General features: G+C 35.0%; 1 protein-coding gene across 1 annotated transcript; it reads right to left on the minus strand.

The window, feature by feature from the left end:
• Positions 1 to 2,496: 2,496 nt before the first annotated feature.
• On the minus strand, positions 2,497 to 23,352 carry LOC121407851 (sodium/glucose cotransporter 4-like). The gene is made up of 14 exons (XM_041599086.1): positions 23,147 to 23,352; positions 15,674 to 15,748; positions 14,961 to 15,065; positions 14,038 to 14,097; positions 13,324 to 13,428; positions 11,468 to 11,654; positions 10,784 to 11,004; positions 10,162 to 10,297; positions 9,150 to 9,257; positions 8,303 to 8,453; positions 7,104 to 7,272; positions 5,454 to 5,669; positions 5,077 to 5,203; positions 2,497 to 4,534 (listed from the first exon to the last, which is right to left on the minus strand). Exons 1-14 carry the CDS (start codon positions 23,234 to 23,236, stop codon positions 4,314 to 4,316), a joined length of 1,971 nt encoding a protein of 656 aa, XP_041455020.1. The 5' UTR covers positions 23,237 to 23,352; the 3' UTR covers positions 2,497 to 4,313.
• Positions 23,353 to 27,060: the final 3,708 nt, after the last annotated feature.

Genomic DNA, 27,060 nt, shown 5'->3' on the forward strand with positions numbered 1-27,060 from the left:
ATTTAAAGATGTGTGTGTTTATAAAGCACTTATCTATTTCACACTCTTTTTTACTTTTTGGCTGAAATTCATATTTTTCCCTCTAAAAAACTACTTTCTGTTTCAAAGTTGAAAACAATGTGGTGGGGTTAGGGGTTATGCTATGGGTCATCAATACATGACACCACCAAAATGTCTGACTCATTCATTATTGGCCTGGGGCTGGTGGCTCAACTTGCCCCTATGCTCAACTTACCCCGCCTTCCCCTACATGTATTTCACCTCTTGATGTAAAGAAAAGTATGGAGACTTGATTGTGATGCGAGTGAGGAATGCGAAATAAAGCAATGTAAATAGTGATGAAATTTATTCGTGGAAAAAAAAATAAACTTAACTGAAGAACATACCATTCACTTTCGATTGAACTCACGGAATAATTTTTTTTCATTGCTATTTGGTCATGACAAATGTACTCCTGAGTGATAGGAGCACAATTTCATGGAGCGCACTGATCTCCGATATTTGTTTTTCATTTTTTGCAATGGGGGCTGATGACTGCAAAAAAAGGTCTGAAAGTGATAGTAAAACAAATATCTTTGTAACTATTGCATTTTGGTCAATATATAAAGTTATTTTTGATAGGAACAAATCAGGAATTGAACCCGGGGGGGGGGGGCCCACTTACATTGACGAGTGGATACCATGCGCGACCAAAAAAACACGTAAAAAGGATGTCTTTTTCACGATAGGGCACGTTACGTACGTAACGTGATAAGGGTGTCAAAAACACAAAAATAATGAAAAAAGGGTATCTATTTCGCTAGGAAAATTACGTGTTTAGGGTCGAAATTGTGGGGATGATAAAACAAAATTAAAATGTTGTATAAAGGATGTCCTATTTGCCCCAACACTTCGTGTTTAGAGTCCTATTTGCGCGAGGTGTAGCAGTTGGGGTCGTATTAAACCAAATAAGGTAAAGCCGACGACCGAAGGACCCATAACAATAAAACATTCCTGTACTTGTTTAGGGGTTGATTTCAGGGAATATTTGCCAAGATTATCGTTTTGTTTCCAATACTTGTTAAGGGTAGGGTTACACACGCCAATACTTGTTAAGGGGTGCATTTTCAGAATATGGAAATTACGTGTTTAGGGTGCTTTTCGAGACCCCATGGTCGCGCATGGTATCCACTCGTGAATGGAAGTGGCCCCCCGGGGAATTGAAAAAAGAAGTTTTGTTTTGAAACATGTATTTATAAAAGAAATTAAAAAACTGATAGAAATGTACATTGCTAGTAAAAAGACCAAAGAAAATATGAACTGCCCAAGGGCTTGCTACGATTCGAGTAAGAACAACCTATGTAACGTAGATATGATTTTGTAATTATTGTAATAATACTTGTATGTTTCATGATTTATGATTAAAGGGGTGGTCCAGGCTGAAAATATTCAATCTCCGTACACAGAGTAGAATTCACTAACGCTGAAAATTTCATCAAAATCGGATAACAAATAATAAAGTTATTGAAGTTTAAAGTTTAGCAATATTTTGTGAAAACAGTCGTCATGAATATTCATTAGGCGAGCTGATGATGTCATATCTCCACTTTCCGTTTTTTTATGTTATTACATAAAATCATATTTTTTTCATTATTTCATACTTGTGTGAATAATATGTCTCCCTTATAATGAAATAAGTTGCAGCAATAAATATCTAATGCACTAAATCAGTTGTCAATCCAATTTTTCTAGTTCTTGGAGGAAAAAATTTAAATAAAACTAATTTCATAAAATAAAATACGAAAGAACAAGTGGAGATGTGACATCATCAGCCCACCTAATGAATATTCATGACGACTGCTTTTACAAAATATTACTAAACTTTAAAATTCAATAACTTTGCTATTTGTTGTCCGATTTTGACGAAATTTTCGGCATTTTGCTTAGTGAATTCTACTCTATTTATTAAGCTGTAAATACTGTCAGCCTGGACCACCCCTTTAATTGAGTAACCTTTGATTTGAATGTGATTTACTGTGTAACCCCTGATTTGGATGTGAATAAATCCTCTAATAGAGGCAAAAAAAAATATAACACGCCCCCAAAATTAACTCCGATAAGGAGGGGAGGAGCTTTTTGGCGTTAAGTTTCTTAATAGCAAAAAAGGTTATTATTTAGAAAGGAGTAGATAGCTTTCTACTTGTTTCCATTTAAAGGGGGGGGCGAGCTGCGGACTAGAAATAGCCCGTCCTAAATCTGAAAAGATTGCCATTGTTTTTAAAGCCATAAAATCAACGAGGCTGATTGAATAGAGGGGTATTATTCAACTTTTCAATGCAAAGCCCGATTTGAAAATAAATAGTCAATGATTTGTTTTGAAATAGTATTCTAACTTTTCAGGCAAGAATAAGTCAATATTTTTAGAACACACAGACTGCCTCAATAATGGATTATATTGTATTGGGAGCACATTGAATGCATGATTAATAAAATAGTGCACTGCAGTGACACAGCTGCTCATTTTAGTACCCTGGTACAAAAGTGTTTATTTCACAGACATACATCAACAAAATCAGTCAATATACAATGGATTGCTTTACCCGATACGATGTATCAGGTTGCATTGCAATATATATATATATATATAGTTTACTGTGAGTTGATCGGATCATTTTTTCACACTACATACTGTACAGACTCCGAGCGTGTAACAAGCATTTTTTAAACTTTTTTTCAAAGTGCTGTAATATATCACAAATTTGAATTCCTCATTTCCTACATTTAGCCATCTATCGAAACTTTCAGTGTCTCAACTGGATGATTGAAAACATTTCTTTGTACAAGTATATATATTCACGTGAATAGCATGTTGATAGAAACAATAATATGAACATGATCAATACGAGAAACACGACCAAATTCCGAACCCAAACCAAACTATTTTAATTCTACGTTACCGTTGAATCTGTGTTTTTCGCAAGGGGTGTTATAATATGTGCATGGGCGGATAGAGGAAGATAGAAATAGAGAGAGAGAGGGATGGGGGGTAAATAGTGAGGACGGAGGGAAAGAACTCCTAAATGAAGAGGAACGAGAGCGGAAGGACGGCAGAGAGAGGGAGAAGGAGAAGGAGCAAAGTGGATAACTTTGTGAGGATGTGTACATGAATATTTGCATTAAGACAAAAATGCACCCACTGTTACCCCCTTTCACCTTCTTTCTCGTAAAGTAGTGATTTAGAGTGATTTGAAATTTACTCAAGATTTAACCTTACACAATACCAACTCTGAACAATACCCCATTGCGCCCTCTAGGACGCCATCTATATATGAACCAAAATCGTCGACAAGGGTGACGAGATTGCCGAATAATTTTCACGCGCTATCAACACTTATTGAATAGAAAGAAAATACAGAAACAAACAATATATGAAATATTTATTATAGTGAAATTCAATTCAAATTAATTTCCCTATTTGTAAGTATGTTTGTCCTTGATTTTGATGTGAACTTTCGCCAACGGTCACCCATGGCCCAGTTGCATCAAAGAATTTTCACCGAAGAAAAATTTGGTTACTTTTAGCGGATTTTTTCCAATAATAAAAGTCAATGGCATAATGGTGCTAACCCGAACTCTCAATCCTACCATTTTTTTATTAATGGTACGCATTTTTTTTTAAAATAGGCATACGATGAAAGTTAATCAAACAAGAAGTTACATCTGAATTTGATCAAATAATATTTACATCTACCGGCAACAAAGTATCATCCATTCAGATGGAAAACAGTCGCAATACTGCAACATTTCTTTGTGTAAAAGTCATGAAAGTGGTTTAGATCCAGTGACAAACAGATATATTCCCAACAATATTAATGAAATAGATATCTTTCCCAAAAAATATTAAGTAAAAAGAGAACATCAGATTTTCCGATAGGCCATAGGTTCATATGCTTGATCGTTAGTTTTGATGATATCCTTTTTGATAACAGAATTATTTATCGTAAATAATATATGATGGTCTATTTATAGATTTGAAAGTACACTTACTGTAATCCCAATTCATCATCATCAAAAAAATGTTTTACTCTGAATGTTAGAAAACAAAGCAGAAGACAAAATTATATAGTTCTTTGGCATTTATCGTTAAAATTGAATGATCAGAGTTAGTAACATTGATGCATTCTTGGTGGAGAACAAGGATCAAATTGAGACGATAAGCACTGAAGATGGTGTTATTCAACGAATCTGGAAAATGTTGATCAATGATTACAACCGACTTTATCTTGAATTATATTCTGTCAAACCATTGTCCATACAATCTTTCTTAGCATCATCTACCCGTAGAATGCAAATAAGAACACACCAACTCCACACAGTAAGACTCCATTCCAGGCAACAATCTTCTTCACCAAAGGTTTTTCCTCAATCGATGTCAATTTTCTTTCCAGCTCCATCTTTTCTTTTTCCGTCATCGGTGGTTTGTCATCGATAGTGGTATCGATACTGCATAAGAAATTCCAAGATTTTCCCAAAAAGCTCGTCCTAGCTGCCGCTTCTGTGAATAAGAAACACACACGTTCGATTTTTCATGTGATGCAATTAATTTTCCGTGCATTATTTTGGTTATTATAACTACTGGTTTTTATATTACATAGACTTTTTACCACAGGTATTCTGCCTTCTTTTATGTCCTATCGATGATCAAATTTTAATAGGATTATGAACAATTTTCAAAAATATTTAGTACTCTAAAGACAACGATGTATATTTTATCTTTTTCCTCTAATGAGAAATTAAATGGAATACCTAAATTACATATGAGAAAAAAAGATACTTGCCTTAAAAAACAGACAAGGAAAAGGACAATAAAACACGATTAAAGGGTAGGGAATGGCAAATAAATAAAACTTAAGGAGTAAGAAGGGAAATCTTATATTAACGTTTGAAAAAAAGGAGTGTGGGGATGTTTTAGTTCATTAGATTAAGAATTCCAAAATTTGATTGATTTGAGTGTATCACTTACAAACTGAATGTCATCGACGTATAAAAGAAATGTTTTATTCTACCCCATGATAATTATCAATTCTATTAACTTACTTTCAGTCAATTCTTTCATCTTTTCGGCTTTGATTGCTTCATTCTCTCTATCTTTCCGTTCTTCTTCTTCAGACATTGGTTTCCTTGGCAACTGGATGGATTTGGTCCACCATGTTAGTCTTATTAACTGTTTGTGGAACGCAGAAAATGTTAAATTAGAGGAAAATAAAATATCATGATGAGAAAAAATACATTTCACTAGTTAAAATTATATACAGATCAGGAAATACTTCTATCGATTTAAGATTCATGGAGGAAATTTTGCAGAACAGTTTATACAAAAGCCGCCTAAAACACAAAAACTTCCATCAGTCAGAAACTACATCGAGTTCTGTTTTAATGAAACTGTTAGGATATTTGCATTACAATGTACATACCTTTGATGATTCTATAGGTTTGGTGATAAGACTAATTGCGACAATAAAGAATAGAGCGGCGCCGTACAAGAAACAGGCGAAGTGAAGATAGTGAAAGTTCTTTACAAACGCAGGTCGGTCGTCTTCTTGTCCACATCCGGGAACTCCAAATATGACGTCACAAATTGCTCGACTTAATCCAATGATGAATCCACATACTAATCCATAAAAGGCTCCCTGTTTATAAATAGGTAAATGAATAAAAAATGGCGACTGGCCTCTATACTGAATGTGAATTAAATTAAAATATCAGATTTAACATGTATGATTTGTATATCCAGAGTTCATTTCCTTATTACACTCTAAGCACCTTGGAAATTGGTAGATTCACGACTTCATGGATGCAATAATCGAGATCCACTTTCACTTTGCACGTGTAAATAAAAGTATCAATGGTAGTGACAATCTGTAGGGGAAGGCGGGGTAAGTTGTGACAGTTTTTGCTTTTTGCATGTTAGAATTGATATTATTTATAATCTTGTCGAAATAAGTACCTTGCCTTGAAATTGAATTCTTCTGAAATATTTTCCACCTATATATAACTTTCTACCGCCACACTGAAAGTCATCGTGACCTTTGACAAAAACGATGTCAAATGGCTCAACTTGCCCCATATATGGGGTAAGTTGAGCCACAAAAACTATGTACAAAACGTATGGGGGAGGGGAAACCAGCATGTCAATTTTTTTGTTTAAAGTCTTTTCACTTGCTAATTCTCTATAAATACTAACATCCTGTGAAAGGAAAAGAGCAGTCATGTAATTTTGCTCCTTTCAGCATGCATTTCAATCAATTCTTATGGTTTGTTTGTTTTTTAAGATACATTACCATCATGGCTCAACTTACCCCATGCTGTTTGGCTCAATATACCCCAGTCCGAACTTAGTGCGATAATTTTGTATCCACACATTTATTATGCATCCATCATATTAAAGACTATGACAAGAATGAAGATCCATACCTGGACTAATAATGTTGTTATCATGTCTTTATTATATTTAAAGACGTGTGTGTTTATAAAGCACTTATCTATTTCACACTCTTTTTTACTTTTTTGGCTGAAATTCATATTTTTCCCTCTAAAAACTACTTTTTGTTTCAAAGTTGAAAACAATGTAGTGGGGTTAGGGGTTATGCTATGGGTCATCAATACATGACACCACCACAATGTCTGATTTATTCATTATTGGCCTGGGGATGTTGGCTCAACTTGCCCCTATGCTCAACTTACCCCACCTTCCCCTACTCCTTTTCTGCTTATTTGATGGATTATATAGAACTCTCTCTTTTCATAAATAAGATCAAAGGTGGCCCTAGATTATTTTGGTAGTGGTAAGCACAGTGACGTCATTTTTCACAATTGACAATGCTGTTGGGTTACTCCACCCATATACCTCTCTTTTTATAGTCCTCTTCTTTCTTCCCTTTTCTTCTTCTTCTCTTATTTCGTCCCGTTTTCCCTTTTCTCTGCCTGAAAAAAACTATGGGGCGACCACCCCTGCCCAGTGTAACGCGCCACCCCTCAACAAGGTAAGGTATTGAATCTTCAAACCCTAATAAAAAGTCATCTTATCAAGCCCAATGCCATCTATATATATCAATCTTAATTACCGCTTCATTAATTCTCTCGGATAGGATAGCTGCCGTATAGAGAGCAAACATAGTTGGTGAGAAGTATGATGATATAGACTGAATGTAGACGAAGAGTTCTCCTGAACCAAATGCTTCTATGACCGGGAGCCATAGCACACTCACAACAACTAAAATTATCGTACATAATCTGAAAATGAAGAAAAAAGAAACCAAACTATGGTTATCCAGCAATATGATATATTATATTTTTATCGTTCATTTTTTTCGGACTGGATGTAATCATCCTGTAAATAAAATATTTTAGCAAAGTATTTTCGAAGTTAAAGGTCAAGTCCACCCCAGAAAATTGTTGATTTGAATTGATAGAGAAAAATCAAACAAACATAACACTGCAAAGTTTACCGATATTGGATGTAAAATAAGAAAGTTATGACATTTTTAAGTTTCGCTAATTTTTCACAAAACAGTTAAATGCACAACTCAGCAGCTATATGCAAATGAGAGTCGATGATGTCCATCACTCACTATTTCTTTTGTTTTTTTATTATTTGAATAATACATTATTTCAATTTTTACAGATTTGACAATAAGGACCAACTTAACTTGACCATACAATGTTAAAATAATGGTAATTCCACATGTTCAGGGAGAAATAAAAATTTGTTTCACTTGACAAGGAGGAGAAAAATTTCATATTTCATATAATAAAATACAAAAGAAATAGTGAGTGAGTGATGTCATCAGTTCCTCATTTGCATACCGACCAAGATGTGCATATAACTGTTTTGTGAAATTGAGCGAAACTTTAAAATGTCATAACTTTTTTTATTTTACATCCAATTTTGATGAAATTTTTAGTGTTTTGCTTGTTGAATTTTTCTCATTTTTTTCAAATCAACTTTTTGTTTGGGTGGACTTGCCCTTTAAAACACAAATAATCTAATATCCATTTTTCTAATAATTTCTTGATTTTAATATCGGGGGACAAATTGACACGAAAACGGAATTATTATGTACATGTATTTCTATATCTAAAGAGATTCAATCATTGATTTGATTTTAAACCATTTTCTACATATTTCTTCAATGTTATTTATTATACAACAATGAAATAAAAATAATGAAATCTTTTCAGAAGAAAGTATAAGGTGTGGTTGATTCAATCGCATTACTCCATTACATGTTAATGATATTTCAATGAGAGTTTCAAAACTTACTTTCCAGCAATAACGAGTTCCAATTCAGTTGAAGAAGGTCGTATCTTAAGCCAAACATCAATGACAAACATTGAACTTGCGCTGTTAAATATAGAGGTCAATGAACTCATCAAGGCTGCCAACATAGCAGCGAGCATAAGACCTTTCAGACCTGGAGAGGGTGAGTGGTAGAAGGGATTAGTGGATACATCGTAATTTAGTGAATTATAGTAATAATCTATTTGAACCAGCCCAGGCTACGCTCAATGTATCTAGGGATCAAAGTTCTTTAAACAATTCTGCATATCAAACGCGCACTGTACATGCTGTAAATGAACGTTGCCAATCAAGAGATAAAAATCTTACTCGAAGTACTTGACTGAGAACGAACTTGCATGGTCACCCACACTGAAGTGATCATGAACAATAGGTGATGTAAATGGCGGAGATAATGTTTTCATCTTTGACACTGCGGGGCTGTTTATATTATACATGTATATTATGAAACGTTGACAAATCTTATTTTTCACTATTTATGACATGCATCTCATCCATCATTGTAATCATTATTAACACCAGTCCATGGTCGCACGAAGGGTTGTTTTTCCGAGAGGGCCGGAATAGGTAAAATCTCAAAGCGAGAGATTGAAGCAACCGAACTGAACGCAAATGAGGAGCGTTTATCTTTTCATTTCTGAATTAAAGTTGAAGGGTCTATAGATTGTACTTTGTGTGTGGACAATTTTGCATTTTGTTTGGGGTCTGGGGGTCATAAAACGACCAATGTTTTGGAAATGTCGGGGTAGGGGATAAATCCGTATGACCATGCATAATCTACACTCATTGATTAATCTTGAGAGGAACTTACCGGTTGGCATGAGATATATTAGCATCCTTGGGTAGGCGATATTAGAACATCCATTAGGATTACCACAGACCTTTTCACATACATCAGGATCTACACATCCAACCTCATCTATTACCATGACAAGAAAATTATATTCAGTCAGCAAAGGGAAACTATATACACTGCTTAGTGGAATAAATGCATATTTTAATACACATGATGAATATGAGGACATGAAAAACACCCTATTCATTTTCACCCGGAAAATGCTGATTATCTTATGACATGTTCTGAAATAAAGAATTTCTGGTGAATTTCAAAAGGTAATGCCAAATATACGGTATACAAACTTTGTAAAAACAATTAGCAATATGTTTTGATGTAGAAAGTAACCATTATGAATTATATTTTCTGTAAATTCTTCACCCTTCCTCCTTCTTTTGCTCCTCCTATTCAACACCACCGCCATCATCACCACTATCACCATCACTATCATCATCATCATCACCACCACCACTATCACCATCATCATTATGGACAGTGAGTGGCAAATACAGATAAACGCCTTGTCAAATACGCAAGTGCTCATTATTATCACCATCGTCAATACAATACCACCACCACCAACAACATCAATATCGTGATCATTACCAACCTCATCATGACCACCATTACTATCTTCAGCATTACCATCTTTATTGTCAACATCATCATCACCACAATCACCTTCATCATTATCGTCTTCTTGATCACTACCACCATCATAATTAACATCATCATCGACAGTTATCTTCATAAACAACGTCACAATTATCACCGCTATCACCTTACCACAACAACAACAAACAACAACACCAGCAGCCGCATTATCATCGTCGTCGTCATCATCAACATCATCATCATCATCATCATCAAGATCATCATCTTCATCATCAGCAGCATCATCATCGTCATCATCGGCAACATCATTATTACCAGCATCATTATCATCGTCATCGTCGTAATCATAATCGTCTTCAGTATTGTCTTATACCTGGCCAAAGTGATCTGCTAATCATCCCTGGTATGATCATGAGGAAGAAGGGTAATATCTTACAGTATCCAGCCAAGATACAACCAGACTTAGCATGAGATAGATTAGCAGCAGCTAATGTTCGTTGAACAATCACCTGTTAACAAACATAAGCGGAACGTGATACATTGTTATAATGATTATGATGAGGTTTTGTGTTTTTAATGAACATGATTTATGGAGTAATTGCGTATATTCAATGACTAATGATTGTGATTGTGAATAAATAAAGTTCCTAAACTTGCATCTCTACCCATCTTTACACTTACATTCAGTAATATTGAATGACTGGTTGTTGTTCTCATTAAAAAATACTACTAAGGTAAAATCAAATAGATATATTTAAACAGGAGAGAAATCAATATAGTTTTGTTCTATATTTCATGAACGTTTGAAATTAAATTGTTTTGTATGGTGGGTACGTATTAACGATATTCACTGATTTCATTAATTCACAATAAGTTTGAGGTACCGTGGTCGAGTGATAAGGAGCCTGAGTAGAAACACGAGAGTCCATCATTTGGAACCTAGACCATGAGCAAAGGATTTGTTTGGATACTTGGATGTAAACATATCATTGTACCTGGTTTGTGCAGAAGTACCATGCAGAGAGCAGAAAGATACCAAAGACCACTCCAGGCCACGGGAGAGCATTGGGATTAGATGCACTAGCATCTCTGAAGATATGAAAGGCATCACCGGTAGGAATCCCACAAGATGTGTTTCCATAGATAGCTGTTGTATTAGGGATTGCAGTCATGTAGGAGAGTCGAAGATTGTCTAATCCACCAATTTCATTGATGGCTATAGAGAATAAGAAGGGAAATTAAATGATTATTTCTTTTACGTGATTTGAAATGACAACAGGACCCCTCCCCCTAAAAAAACAGTACCTTTGTGGAGTATGATCTGAAACAGTGATTCAATTTGTTTGATATAATTTCGACCAATTTCTTTTGTGTTCAAGGTAATAAAACACAAAAATCATACAACATGAATTAATCTTAGTTAGGTTTTAGAATAATATTCTGCTTGAACTAACAAAATAAATATCAATATCAAATGCAATTCACGTCCTGGATAAGAATTACTCAAATCCAGTGTAAATCACCGCTTCTGTCTTCGATTTGAAACTTCCTGGCATTATTGTACAGATATCAATAAATTACTGATGATCAATATTAAAACTTGAGTAAGGCAAAGACGATACAAGACCCCTAGCTTTCCATTTCCATTCGAATATTATTCATCTTACCCCAATACTTACCAATGCCCATTAGAATAAATGCACCGGTAACCATGACAACGGTTTGGAGCGCATCAGTGATGATGACTGCCTTTAATCCACCAGCAACTGTATATATAGCGGTCAATGCAAGAAGGAGGATGGTGGAGAGATATATATTCCATCCTAAAGCTTCACGGATTATAATCGAACCAGCATACATCTCAGCCTGTAATCAAGAATACAATCAAATTGAAAAAAAATACAAACAAGTATGCATGTACTGTACTCGTTGATGATATTCGCAATCTAAATTGACAATTCTAAAAGGATGATCTAATCAAATTTGATTTGGACCGAAATCAACAATTAACATGGTCTTCTATGTGGACTATAGTGATTGCAATAATAATAACAGAAAAAAAATTATTGAAATAAAAAGTCGACAATTCTTGTAGGAGTTTTCAAAGAAGGGTTAGGAAATAACGGAGGCTTGAACTCAGAGAGTGACATCCAGAAAAAATGGTCATCTCTCAAATGAATAACTTATTGGAGACAAGGGAGGCCATTAGCCTCTGTTTAGGAAAAAAAATATGCAACGATCTTTAAAGGGGCTTTCACAATTGCTCGTGCGATAGTTTGCGATCATTATTTTTGTCACAATATATGTTGCACAGAATCGCAAAGGTTGTGAGCAGTCGCACCACCAATTGTGACAGGGGCATAAGATGCTTTTACAATAGTCAATTCGAGGTTTCCTCAACAATTAGAGTACACGAGATAGAGGAACTAGATCATTTAAGGCCTTACAGATGAAAAAAGTTTAATAGTTCAAAATTCACTGATTGACACATGAATGTATCCGGGGACTGTATACTTATTCCAATTAAGTGAGATCATGCAGTGCATAATCTGTTATGAAGATTCTGTAAAGAATTGAGGGATTTAGTACAAGATATTCCATACAATTATCATGATCACAACCATTGAAATTGGAAGAAAATAACATTTTACACAATTTTTCATATTACTCTAAGCATCATGGCGAAATCGGGTTTATAATCTCATAACATGAGTTACCTAAAAAAAAAATGCCAGAAATTTGCAAATTCTAGTTGAAAAATTATATACCATCCAAATTCATGAATGTAAAGCTATAATAACCACTGTATCTATTCTTTAAGATGATTATTAAGTAGTATGCAAGAAGAGTCGTGTAATCTACCAAATTGATCACATTTTCGTTAAACATGTTAAAGGAGAAACCCATCCTAATATCAAATTGGGTCAAATAAAGGCAAAAAATCAGAAAAAGAGCGAAAAACTTTGATCTTGATTTAGTGCCTCCACTAACCCATTTTATTTAACGACGCCATTAATAATAAAAGTATTTATTTGATAGGTTGGGAGTAGCTACCATGTAGTATTTTACCATAAAATATGAATTTCATAAAACTGCATGCATTATTTTCCAAAGCTTCACGGTGATTGATTCCTTTTTCCGTGAAGCGCGTATCAAATGATATGAATAATTTATTTTATGCACAGATGATCTTATAATTATCACGCGGAAATCGCAAAGGGGAAGCTGATCGCATGCGGTATAAAAAATACAATTTTAACATTAAATTATATTCTTTGCGAACCTTCCAAAATATATTTTTATGACTCACCCCTTTTACCAAAACCAACCCGACAACAAGCTGAACTTACTATTTAAGAGTTCATGTCATTATGATCCTGGTGAACATTTCATGAAACAAATAATTCAGTTCGTGATATTCACCGACTACTTGTTACAAGCTACTGAAATGCTTGCATCTGATTGGCTCAGAGGAAAATTGTCGATGAAAGTCACCGACAAATTGTTTCATGAAACCCTCCCCCGTTCTTCTTACCGATAACGATGCTAAAACAAGTAAGAATAGATTGATGACAGACAGACCAACTTGAAGACGCTCTCCTCCAAATCGCTTCTTTAGATATTCTGGTACCGTAGTTATCTTCAACGAAAAATGATAATATTTGTTTTTGCAATTCATGATGAAATGATTTTCTGTAATTCATTAATTGTTGATATGATTTTTTTTATTTTACAATTTGCATTGCATCGATTCAGGTTTGTATTCAAAATCTTGTGACATGCTTGCTAATGATTAAATGATATATAAACCACAAAATTTTGTGATGAAAAATGAATACCTAATGATAGCCAGAAGCGATGAATAATGTATATCTGTTAATCCATCGGTAATCACCTTATAGCTACAAATTAGAGAGATGGTTTGATTTATTGTACTGCATCTTGGGTAACATATATTTGGGGTATTATGTTTTCATATCTGAATCATTATTGTTTACATTTATGTTTAATTTCATGTTGTTTTGTTGATCTTTTTCACCTGTGTGCCTTGAGTATTTATTAAAATGGATTTGACGCCTTAGCAATCACATTCAATATTAATATTTAGTAATCCGTTAGGTACTTTTTTTTACCTAGCATTATGTTCAATGCAGTATATAACTGTCTCTGTTAATGGTGACAATTATCAAACAGTTTTAGAAATAGATTAAATCTTGAATTATTTCAGTGATATCAGTTATTCACTTACCCCAGATGCAAAGTAAACGGGTACAAATATAAATCCCAATAAAAGGAGACAGAATATACCCTGCAAGGAGAGAAAGTATATATATATATATATATATATATATATATATATATATATATATATATATATACATTGGAGGAGTGGTAGAATGATTGTGAAGAGTAGAGGAGAATGGAAAATATGCACAGAGGGAGAGAAATACGAGAGAGAGGGGGAGAGAAAAGTGTAAAATGAATAAAAACAAAATACCGGATGCTTTACTTTTACTTAATAGCTCGGTAAGCTTAAATTCGACAGATTTTATTCTTTCATTATGAAATTCCAAGGAAATTGTCCAAAAAATATTTTCAAAAATCAGAATAATTGAAAGATATAAGATCGATACTCTATTTATCTTGTTATGAATAAGAAGGAGTACTTTCGCATCCCCATCCCGTATCGGTTGATCCGTTCGTCGAATACAAATACTGGTACACCCATCTTACATGACTGTCTTGAAAGAAAATCAAATATTTTCAACGATCTGATATATTTGGAGATAGTAAACACATTTCTTTTCACTCCTAAGTTATAAATAATAACTGTGTATCTTTCCATAGACGCTTCTATATTGGAAAGAAAAAACAAAATCATTCGGTAAACTGAGAAACAGAACTTATGTAATGTCTTAAAATTCGTTCAATACGGAAATAAACGCACAGGTCAAATTTAATTTATACTCTCTGCCTCGTTGCAGATGCTTCGCAATATCTTTACATAAAAAATATACAAAAATAAGCGATAAGCAAAATAGAATTATGTGTTATTTTGATCAAAATAACTTAATACATTCCTATCACGAATGGTTGCTACGTTTCAACTGGAAAATCCTGTTTTATTTCTTTACAACTTTCAAAGAAGTATATACCAGTTTAAAAACTTACATGGAATTCATATGCAATCACAGCATAACCCGATGCTGCTGCAGAGCTTGCTAAACCTATAAACGAACTGCTACCGATGTTACTCACATACAAGGATAAACCAACCTGCAAAAATTAAAAATCATATTCAGATTAATTTAAATAGTTATATGTTTTAAATAAGATCATTTGAAATCAAGTCGTTTCCACACTTATTCACTTTATTTAATTACACTTTCATAGGTTTCAAAAGAAACGAATTCCGTGATCCTTAGGCCTGTAATAATAATTAAAAATATCTAAAAATCACACACACACATACACACACACACATATACATATATATATATATATATATATATATATATATATATACTTGTATATCATACCCCATAACTTTGTTATTATAACTTTAAATTCTGAAGTCTTTAGCTAATACCTATAGTTTCAAAATAATTCAATTTAATTTTTAAGGACTTCATCTGATTTAGAGCGTGTGGTATCAGTGGCGACCTGTCAATTGAACCTGAAGGAGGGGCAACATTTTTTTTTCTGAAAAGCTTAAAAGAAAGTAACCAGGATGCAACTTCCCATCTAAAGTTCTCTGACACGCAGAAAAAAAATAAACTAAAAATCCCCCGCAGCCCCACTCAGGTTCGCTAATGTGTGCTGCCATGGTGTATTTTAGATAACTATTTGGCCAAGATTTCGAGTATTTTAAGCATATTACTTACCAACCACCAAGACATGTCCCTTCCTGCTAAAAAATAACCACTGGTTGTATTCTTGTTGCCTGCCCGCCATGATACCTAAATACAATAATAAAGGGGTAACATTTGCATAAATAATCACTAAATACATTTTCACTAACATAATCAAATCGTTGATAGATAATTGATCTATGATGGTATTTAAACATATTTTTGATGAATAACTTAAAATCAGAATGTGTCTGAAAGCCGCCCCTACGATTCATTTGTGTCGGTTATACATGTGCGTATAAAAAGTTTACACTTTGAAATATTCCTATAAAAGATGATAATGTTCATAATTATATACGCACACATAATGATGTATGCCTCTTTGAGTCAATGACGATATAATTATTGAAAACTATCATCGGTTGAGTTGACCACCTTCTCACAATGTGAATAAATTTCATGTTAGTTTTCATAATATGTCATTTCAAAAGTCGAGACTGCGCTATATTTTATGATTTCTATATACTTCTAATCAGGCGCGTACGCAAGGGGGGGGGGTTTCGGGGGTTCAAACCCCCCCCTTTTCGTTTCCTTTTTTTTTTTTTTTTTTTTTTGCTTGTCTCCCCAGAGGTCGGTCTGGTCAAGGAGTTATCGGGCAAGAGCCTGATAACTCCTTGGTCTGGTTACGGAGAGTTCCCCTACCCAATAATGTATATGACAGCAATAATGAACAGAATCTCATGTTTCCGACGAAAAACACAGAAAAAATTTCCGCTCGCTTCGCTCGCTCCATTTTATTATATCTTTTATTTCCGCATGTCGCCGACATGATCACGGTATCGCCATTAACAAGGCCATACATGATTATCATGATGTATACTTATGAATACAAGTGAACCAAGACAAAGACATACGTTTTCTTACAAAATATGTTTTACCAATATGAAAACCAAAATGACGGAAAACGCTAAAATTTCGGTTAGCTCGCTCCGCTCGCTCGTAATAATTTATGAAATTCCATAAGTATCTAGTCTCCTGTTCAAGGCCGTATTATGAGTGTTACGAATAGAAGGACATGTAGCATCGACTAATACTTGATTTACTAACAAACTATTGACAAGAAATGTATGTTTTGACGGGAAAACGCGAAAATTTCGGCTCGCTCACTCCGCTCGCTCGTAATCATTTATGAAATTTCTTAAGTTTCTAGTCTCTTGATCAAGGCCATATCATGAGACTTACGAGCAGAAGGACATGTATCATCAACTAATATGTAATCATTACCAACAAGCTATTGAGAAGAATTGTATGTTTTGACGGAAAAACGCAAACATTTCGGCTCGCTTGCTCCGCTCGCTCATAATTATTCATGACATTTCTCAAGTTTCTAGTGTTCTGATCAAGGCCATATCCAGGCGCGTAGCCAGGGGGGGGGGCGGTCGCCCCCCCAAAAAAAAAGTCCCCAAAAAGAAAAAAAAGAAGGGAAAAAAGGAGAGGAGAAAAGGGAAGGAAGGAAGGAAAGGGAAGAAAGGTAGCTTTGTGTTTTTTCTATTTATTCTTTATTTTTTTCTCAAAAGAGAAACTCCTTCACTCTTCTTGCTTTAAATTCATATATGAATTTTGCTTCCGCGCTGCGCGCGGTTAAATGACAATATTGAAGTTCTCCATTGTTCCCCCACCTTTTCTCTAACCCTATTTTTCCACCTCAGCTATGTGCTTCTTGCCAGTTAAAGTTAAAATTGTATACATTAGGGCATGAATTTGAGTAAGGTTAGGCCGAAGTAAATGTATGAAGTTATCTTTTTTTTTTCAATTGATCGCGCAACTTTTGGTCTGGTCGGCTCCGAGCGGGTAAAATCTTTATATCAGTTTCTGCCGTCACCTCCATAAAGTCAGCTTCTCCCGCTTTTCAGCTCATTACTATAAACAACCATAATTTGGGGGCAAACAGGTTCCTAATTTAAAAAGAGGAAGGTATGGAATTCGTGTCGTATTAAATAAAAAAGTACAATTTTTTTTATCAAATTGTATTAAACTTCATGTCATTTCCCTGTATACATTCATCTCCTGTCCTGTTTTGCGCCCTCAGTTTGAAATTTTGAATGACACTTAAGTTTCTTTATATTCAAAATGAAGCGCTTCAGGATAAGTCAAAAAAATTAATCATCCTTTATTATATAGATAGATAATTTCAATAAATCACAGAAGTTTCAACTTTATGCGCACTATTTTCCCTGTAATAAAGTTCAATAATCTTAGAAAATCAATTGAATTAGAGACGATTGGGTATTAGAGATATCTACATTTGATGAAACGTCCGCCCTTTGAAATTTCAGAGTTTCATTGCTCATCGCGGGGAGGAATATCTTCCTCTACCAATCTTCTCCTCTGTTTTGCGAGTTAAAAATATGCACTGATGCTAAATTGTTTGTAATCAAATCTGATCTTTCCAAAGAAAGTTTCAATATATCTTTGAGAATACCCTTTTCTCGGGACCCTTTTTATGGCAAGAAAAATTGATAAATCACTTTAGCTTCCGCGCTTCGCGCAGAGTTATTATCATTTTAATTTCCTCCATTGTATACCTCTTTTGTGCGTTTACAATCACTTTTGAAAACAAGGTTCAAAATCGCAATATAGTCAACCGAATTGGAGGTACTAGAGACAAGAGAAACGGCTCCTTTTCATTTTAATTTATGAAACACTAAAAGCTCCCCTCCCTGCACCCACCCCCTAGGGAGCGCGCTCTGTATGTGTTGGCACGCTTTGCGTGCATTTACCGCCCCCTCCAAAATGAAATCCTGGCTACGCGGTTGGCCATATCATGAGTGCTACGATCCGAAGGACATGTAGCATCGACTATGATACCAACAAACTATTGACAAAAAGGTTATGTTTTCAACGCAAAAACGAGAACATTTCTGCTCGCTCGCGGGTCATGACCGCACTGTTACATACCCATCCCCACTTAAATGTTATTGTCTTATTTGCAGCGCTGAAAAAAAAAAGAAAAAAAATCATCACCTCCCCCCCCCCCCGCTCATCACTTTTTAGAGACTGGGCGGGAGATTTAAAAAAAAAAATCAGCTCGAAAACCCCCCCCCCTTTCAAAAATCCTGCGTACGCGCCTGCTTCTAATCATGGAGCTATCACAAATAGGTCCATGTTCATTATTCATTCTGTCTCTATCACTTCGGATATATTTCTGTTTGAGTAAGCATTTTGCCAAGAAAACTAGCTGTTCAACCCATTTTCCTGATTACTCCTGACTTGCAATGTAGATGAAAGTTATGTAATCATTATTTATCCATGTGCTAAACATGCTAAAGGCAAGTAAATTCTATGACAAACATGAGTCTTTTCAATGGCCTGAGGGCATGCCATGGGATCTTTGTATTATGTATTAGTGTTGTGTCTCCTGGCATTTTCTGTGGATATTTCGAGATCTTGTTTGTTAGATAGCTTTCTACTTTTAGGAATTATTCATGAAGAAAAATACTTAATCATTTGACATGCATTTTATTTAACCAATAGTTGGTAATTTCATTTAACCAACCTAATATCTTTTCAGAGTGTATTGTGAAATACATCTATTTTACTGAATATACCCAATATACACACTCATTTTTATATCATATCAATTATTCAAAGAGAACCTGTGATTTCCAATAATATAAACTTACCTCTTGGTTTTGTTGTGAGGTATAGTTATTCATTATAAAAGAAACACAGGCAGGGGAAATTGGTAGCATATCAGTAAATAACTTGACATTAAGTTGTCCTTCATTACTGTACACTGATTTAGCATTTTTGTTTATTTATCATTAGATAATTATAAGAAGCTCGTGAGAAGATCGCTTATGAGGCACTATAATGATATCATTGAAAACGCCTAAAATCTCGGTCGGTTGATCAATATTTACTTAAAACTTTGAATCTCTGATGACCTTTACCCATCGATACGATGTATCTATTCTAAATACACGATAGTATTGAAAACATTCAGTGCTTGGAGATTGTCCTCTAATAGGGATGGATAATGCACCCAACATAAGGTTCGGTCACACCGCCAGAACTTTGCTGGAACGTTCCTGGAGCGGTGAATTCATCACTGCTCTCAGTATCGTTTGCCAAAGTTTAACAGAAGTTGCCCCCCGTTAAGGCAACGCCGTATATACGCTCGGCCAGTAGCGCATCGTGACCCGGAGGAGACAAAGCATTGGGGGGGGGGCACTGCATTGTTTGTGAACAATGCCGTGCCCCCCCCCCCCCCCCGGTGCTTTGTTTCCTCGGGGTCACGGTCCGCCACTGCGCTCCGACGGCCACCGCTGATGGTCCTTCCTACCTCTCCGAAAGTTTTGAGCTGCAAAAAATATTGCGAGAAGCAAAGTTCATCACCGCTCCAACAACGCCCAGTCAAAGTTTGGCACCGCTAGACGCAAGTTGGTGGACGCTTGGGTCCTCTAGACCTACGCAGAAATCCTAAAACGCTGAACTACCACTGCTTCTCCAGCTTTGAACGGGCAGTGATTAAACGTTGCACAAATTTTGGTGGAGCGGTAAGCGTTTTCCGAGCGACATTGCTGGAACAGTGTCGGGCGTTGAAGCAGCGATCCATTCTGGTGATGAACTGTGGTTTGGGGGTTTAGCGTTCAACATTCGCGTCACCGCTAGACCAACGCGCTCGCTACCGCTCGCTGTCGTTAAACCAACGATTAAACAACTCCGGCTTCAGCGGTGCGCCGCTAAGGCAACGCCCGTGTTTTCGATTTTCCCCACATTATTGTGCGCGGTGACGAGCGTTGTCGAAATTCGGCCCTCTCTCCCTACCATTGAGGAACGCTCCAACAAAGTTCGGGCGGTGTGACCGAGCCTTTGCCAATTATAATTGCGCGGTCGGGTTGAACGGGAAAATAATCCAAATCATGTTAGGAACACATTATGGTCGCGTTCATGGTTGAGGGAAATGAACAAAGTACATGCTGCGTAATATATATCTATAAAGAGACAACCATTGAATTTATCTTCGTTGCTAAGCAACATGATTTGGGTTATGGATTCAAGCTGAACAAAGAACATGAAAGGAAAGCAAATATACTTTATTGTCAATGTCAATAAAAATATGAATAAAGAAGGGAAAAGAAATTAGACAAGATTTTCACACACAACAATACTTCCAAGTTGTGCTACTCAAATATAGACACTATTCTCATGAATAATCGAGATGGCATATGATGGGATATATTTATGTTTTGTTTTCAAGTTTGTGTTATTTGATTTATCTTTGATAATAATTTTGCAGATAGGCCTACTTGATAAACACAGCCTTCAGAAAAACATTATTAGCACTTAGAAACAATGCGTATTAAGCGCTTTATAAATGTTGATTATTATTTATTATTCATTAAAAACTAATTTGATTATCCTTATTTACACTCTAAAAACAGAGTGATCCGTGCTATATAAATTCAATTCCGCTGGCTGCTATATTATTTCAAGCTTTCAGCTTACGATAGCTGGCCTCTGTATTCATGGTATTTAAATCTATTTGTTATTGTTTACATGAATTATGTCTAGATCTACTTAACTACTATACAATTGTCACCTTTGTAACTTGATCGTGAAGTATGTTTGATTTTATATCATTGCTATAAATTTGTGATTTTGATTAATGAATAAATGTAGAAATACATACTTTAAAAATAAATGCAATTTATTAAGGGGTCATAATCAATCTCGTTATAGAGATGCTCAGGGCGAACAAGTGAAGGGAGAGGAAACAAAAATATATTAAAAAGAAATCATCATAACCGTATGACTTTCGAGGTAAAAGTTAACACAGAAAGAGTCACCCAAAGTTTGTGTTATTTTGAGCAGTACAGTATAGGTACAAAATAATATTATGATCCAATTAAATAAAATAAAGGTAAGGACTGAGGTTATTGAAGATCAAATTACTTCATTACATCTTTGTTTTCAATTTATTTTGTGGTGTATGGGCCTATAACAATACCAGTGACATTTTTAGTCTCTTGGTATGGTCACATTATTGATGCACGTTAATCTATTCTAACATGAAATGACAAATGAATGTCAATGTGATAATAAAAATAATAATAGCCGATTCGCTGTGTTAATAATAATTGGTACTATACAGTGCGTCCCAGAAAAAACGAAACCGAGATTTAGCGATGATTTATCATAACTTAATCATAAATAAAATAGACAAATGACCTACCAATGTAAAGCTTAGAATCTCTTCTTTCATCTGGTATTACTTAGATCATTCCTCATTCACGCATGAGTGAGTAAAAACAATTCGAAGAGAGAATGCCAAAAACTCACTTGGCGGGGGTATCTGAATTTCAAAAAGAAAATCACATGACTAAAAAGTTCAATATCTGCTCTTTTCTTTGATACCTCAATCACAGAAAATGGTCGAGAATTAAAAAAGTTATGATCCCTCGAAATAATGCTTGTATTTCCCTAATTTCATTAAATAAACTTTTTTTCACCGGTTTCCCACAGAAGCTATCGCACGGTAACAAAAGACTTCATGCATGGCTGATCGTCAACAAAACGGAGTGTCGAGTGAGTTTGAACGCTAGACCTGTAAAACCTCTTCATTTTCTGCAATTATTGAAATTCAAGTCTTATTTCAAATAACGAGAACTTTGTTATTTCTTGACCATTTTCTGTAATTGAGGTATCAAATTAAAGAACAGTTATTGAACTTTTTAAAAATGAGGTTTTCTTTTTAAAACACAGATACGGCCCGCCAAGTGACTTTTTGGTACCCCCTTTTCAAATTGTTTTTGCTCACTCGTGCGTGAATGAGAAATAATCTAAGTAATACCAGATGAAAGAGGAGATTCTAAGCTTTAAATTGGTAGGTGATTTGTCTATTTTATTTATGATTAAGTCATGATAAATCATCGCTAAATCTCGGTTTCGTTTTTTCTGGGACGCACTGTATATAGTTTTTAAAATATAAAATTTATTCCCTAAACTATTAAATACACATTTCTAGAAAGACATGCATCGTGATTGTTGTTTTATAAATGCTCTAAGTCTGGAAGAAGGTCCTGCATCAAATCAATCAATCAAAAGCTCTAGATGATTATGAACTTAGAACTATTTCGTATATGAAAAGAATTGTATAGCCATGGGTGTCATGAGGGGGGGGTAATATTTATTTTGGAAGAGAAATTGTGAATAATAAACTTTCCCTGACAATTTCATTACAGTTTCATTTGATGCCGCAGAGAGGCTATTGGCCCTGAGATTTTCACTATACATCTAACTTCAAATACTTCAGATATCTTGTTATGTTTGAATAATAATAAAATCCCTGTGGAGGGGAAACAAATTGAAAAAAAAACTAACTTCAAATACATAGTTGAAACTGAAACGATGATATATATCAAGACCTTGTCTAAATCTTCTATTGAGAGAATGATGCGGGGGAAAATGAAACATTAGATCAAACTATATTATCGTTCTTACCCACAATCCAAGAGAAAATACGATGAGAAAATGAAGAACAATAATGACTATATCTGCTGCTTCTAGATTTGTATTCGGATCGTCCGCCATTGCAAAATATTTTTTATTCAGAATATCCAAAAATATATGTTTATATCAGAAATGCGTTGAGAGAAGACACGCGGCTTCCGACGGTGTATACCTCCAACTAAATCAATAGTGTCTTCCTCGATCAGCAGATTTCAAACCAATACAGCTATCAGTTGAGATATCATCGTATCAATAGTGCGCCGAATCATAGGGCGTATCCATACCCCATTGGAACTATAGATTCAAAGGGCTGCACCGTAGTATACTAGTGTCCATAATTTGTCGGCTTGATACTTGAATGTGATTTTTTTTATTAAGGTTATAAGTTGTCCGAACGATGTTTATATGTTACTGTCTCAGATGATGTGTATACATAGAAGCCTTATATACCCCCCCCCTCCCTGTTGACAAAAGATATATACATCATGATGGCCTAAACTTTCATGAATCTAAATATTTCAAGTAATATAATCTGTCAAATATACTAGGCCTATCACAAGATGTGAGAAACATTTTTTAAGGTCTGCAATGTTTCCAAACTTTATCATAAAGTTTGGAAACAAAACATTGGAGACCTTAAAAAAAATATTCTCACATCTTGTGAGACGTGTGAGAGTTGCAGCAAATCTCACACGTCGTATCTAAATTACGGTTTAACCAGCGGCCATTCTTAGTCTAGAATAGAGATTAGACAGCAAGAAATATCAATTTATAGGAAACAATTGTTTAAATATGTCATTGTATAGGTAGGCCTATGTACCCACCGATAATGTTTATAACTTTCTGAATATTTTTCCTATCTAATGATGACCTGAGATCCATTCTGAAACATTTTAAATCAATTTCCCCAACTTACTGTCGTAGAGATACTGTCTGAATGATCAAGAGGAGAACTCTAGACCCCTGCCTCTCTCTGATCCACCTTCTGATTTATCTTTAGAGAAATAATCTTTTATAGATTGCCGTGGTCAAATTTATATATTTGCCTAAAACGAATGTCCTCATTGTTATCATTTTCCTACAGAAATTCCTATTCAAACATAATCTGCTCTTGTTATCTTGGTAATTGAGAGATAAATGTTCTCAACCATCATGATCATGTATACAAACCTCCAATTCTCAAGACATTTCATGAAAAAATTATGGTGGAAAATGTCTTCCAAGCCTAAGGGAAGATTGCATCAGAGTAGGGCCTATATGAAAAATCGGCTTTAAAATAATATCATCGAAAGTTAGTATGTGAAATTGAATTTTAGGTTGAATATTTTGATAACATTCATTATGGTTGGAATTTAACCCATCACTTGCTCCATAATGATCCTCTCCTTTTTCCGATGTTAATATCAATTTTCAGATGCCTATATATTGTAATGCTAATTCGCATATGCCTTGGCAACCCATCATATAAAATCAATGTAAAAATCGAGTGAAGCTTTGATGATGTAATTTTAGTTTTAAGAGTATGTTCCTGAATTGTTCTTATATCACTTCGTTTTATTAATTGTATCTAAAGATGTATTGATCAATAATTCAAACTCAAAATCATGCTTAATACCTACAAGACGGAAGGTATTGCAATGACATTGCATATGATAATTATGATACAATCATAAAAACTATCTAAATCGAGATATATGCATCATATATTTTCATAAGTAAACATAAACACAATACGCGAACAAATATTATACATGGTCAATATTTATTATGTGAGAATTATATTTTTCAGGCCTATGTTATATGAAATGCGAAATTTATTCAAAGCCAAATCATCAACAGATGATTTTCAGACAATTATACCTGTAAGCTAAGTAAGCACCCCAGCTATATGCATGTACTTTGATGTAGATTAGGAGCTTATAGGGTACTTGACCCCTACCCCCCCAAACAGGAAAAGAAAAAAAAGAAAAGAAACTAACAAAAAACGACCCGACAAAAAAATAAAAAGAAGTTTGAAAGACGATAAAAGGAAAAAAGTTAAATTTGATATTATTTTCTGAATATTATTTAATCTATCATAAATTTATAGATTTCATTCAAAAAGGCCAAAATTTTCGCTCGCTTGCTCACTACTTTTTAGAAAGTCGCCTACTCGATAATTATACCCTTTATTATAGTGATTTGACGAAAGAATAAACCAAATATTAATAGGACTGCCCTGGATCCTATGGCCCATGAACAGTTTTATAAAGCCTCAATACAAGTTGATCCCAGCGAAAAGATTTGATTCAGTCGAGAAAATAACACTGCTTCAAATTTCCCCAAAATCAGATGTCATCTGAATAAGAAAGCTTAGATATTTAAAAATTGTGTTTATTCTCACAAAAAACGGGACCTTATTATACACAGCACGAGTGATATGCAAAATTTCTGTTTTTTATAGAATATTTCATAATTGCAGCTCTTTATGTGAATCACAATATTAATGGTTCAGGGAAAAAACTAAACCTCGTTTTATATTAGACCTATTATAATGGTGACAAAATATTTCATATTTCTTAATACACAAAGCTTAAGAGAAAAACTTACCTCATCGATGTCATTGGTTTCTTACTTGAATATATATCGTATATAGAATTATAGTTGCTTTGTTAAATTGAGCGAAACTTTAAAACATTACATATTTCTTACTCTTCATCGAATTTCGATATACATGTATTTTTTTAGCGTTTAGTGCCTTTTTTTCTGAGGAGGGGGGGGGGTGGTTAACTTTATTATTTGGCTATAGGTTTTGGTGACTTGGCAACAATCAATCAATCACTCAATCAATATCAATCAATCAATCAATCAATCTGATCATGAGTCTGATTTGGCCGACGCCATGCCCACATTCTAGGCTATATAATTTTTAGGTTTATGAGCTATGTGCATTGGCGGCGGAAGCCAAAAAAATTAGGGGGTGTCCACCTAAAATTTTGGATGGACACAGGTAAAAAATTGGACAAGCGCCCCAAAAATTTTTGACAAGCAAAAAAAAAAGGTTAATCAACCGAAATTTTAGGGGGGGGGGACAACACACGTTTCAGGGAGGGTCTACGTGAATTTAGGGGGGACGCAAGGAAATAATTGACAAGCAAAAAAAAAAAAGGTTATCGAAAAAAAATTAGGGGGGGGGACCGTCCCCCCCCCCACCTAAAAATTAGGGGGGGACACGTCCCCCCGCTTCCGCCGCCTATGGCTATGTGTGATTTAGGGGCAGGTACTAGTACTACACGCCAATTCTTTGAAAGCGGCTCTGACCAAATGATGTAACTCCTGGGGGTAAAAAGATGAAGGGATTTGCGGCTAGAAACTCAATTCTCCTACGGTACCATATTTAATATGTATATATATATTTTTTTAAAAGGGTGCCCCGATCTCCAGAGGGTAAAAGAATAGGGAGCTCCTAGTTGGCAGCTGTCTACTAGCTGTAACAAGTTATTTTTAATTTTTATTTCTCCTCTGTAATAACATGGTGAGTGGGGCCAATTAACGTAGTTCAGCGGAACAGCCAATGTAATAGAAATTGAAGCTTTTGGTCTAGGTATACCAGGGGCCGCGGAACGGCTTTCAAAATAAGGGGGGGGCTGCATGAGCCAATTAGTGGGGGCGGGCGCTGACCATGAAAATCCAAAAATCACATCATATGGTCATGCATTTTTACGTTTTTGTACACGGTTTTGGGAAAAAAGTGGAGACTGAAGCCCGCCCGCCCCCCCCCCCCGCTTCTGCGGCCCCTGTATACTAGCTTACTCTGTTTTTTTTATTTGAAAGGGTACCATCCCAGGCCTCCGCCATCCTCCATCCACCATCGTACGGCATCACGTACTATAATTATACGTATCACGTTTATTCGTTTTCGTTAT

Source organism: Lytechinus variegatus, chromosome 1, assembly GCF_018143015.1.
Source record: "Lytechinus variegatus isolate NC3 chromosome 1, Lvar_3.0, whole genome shotgun sequence".
Taxonomy (NCBI): Eukaryota; Metazoa; Echinodermata; class Echinoidea; order Temnopleuroida; family Toxopneustidae; genus Lytechinus; species Lytechinus variegatus.

Bases quoted from the DNA above. Each gene is read 5' to 3' on its own strand.
- LOC121407851 (XM_041599086.1), bottom strand. From the start codon at position 23,236: ATGGCGGACGATCCGAATACAAATCTAGAAGCAGCAGATATAGTCATT. The intron at 11,655-13,323 runs GTAAGAAGAACG...TCTTGATTACAG, and splicing joins TTGTTTTAGCATCGTTATCG to GCTGAGATGTATGCTGGTTC. The intron at 9,258-10,161 runs GTATAAGACAAT...TCATGGTAATAG, and splicing joins TAGCAGATCACTTTGGCCAG to ATGAGGTTGGATGTGTAGAT.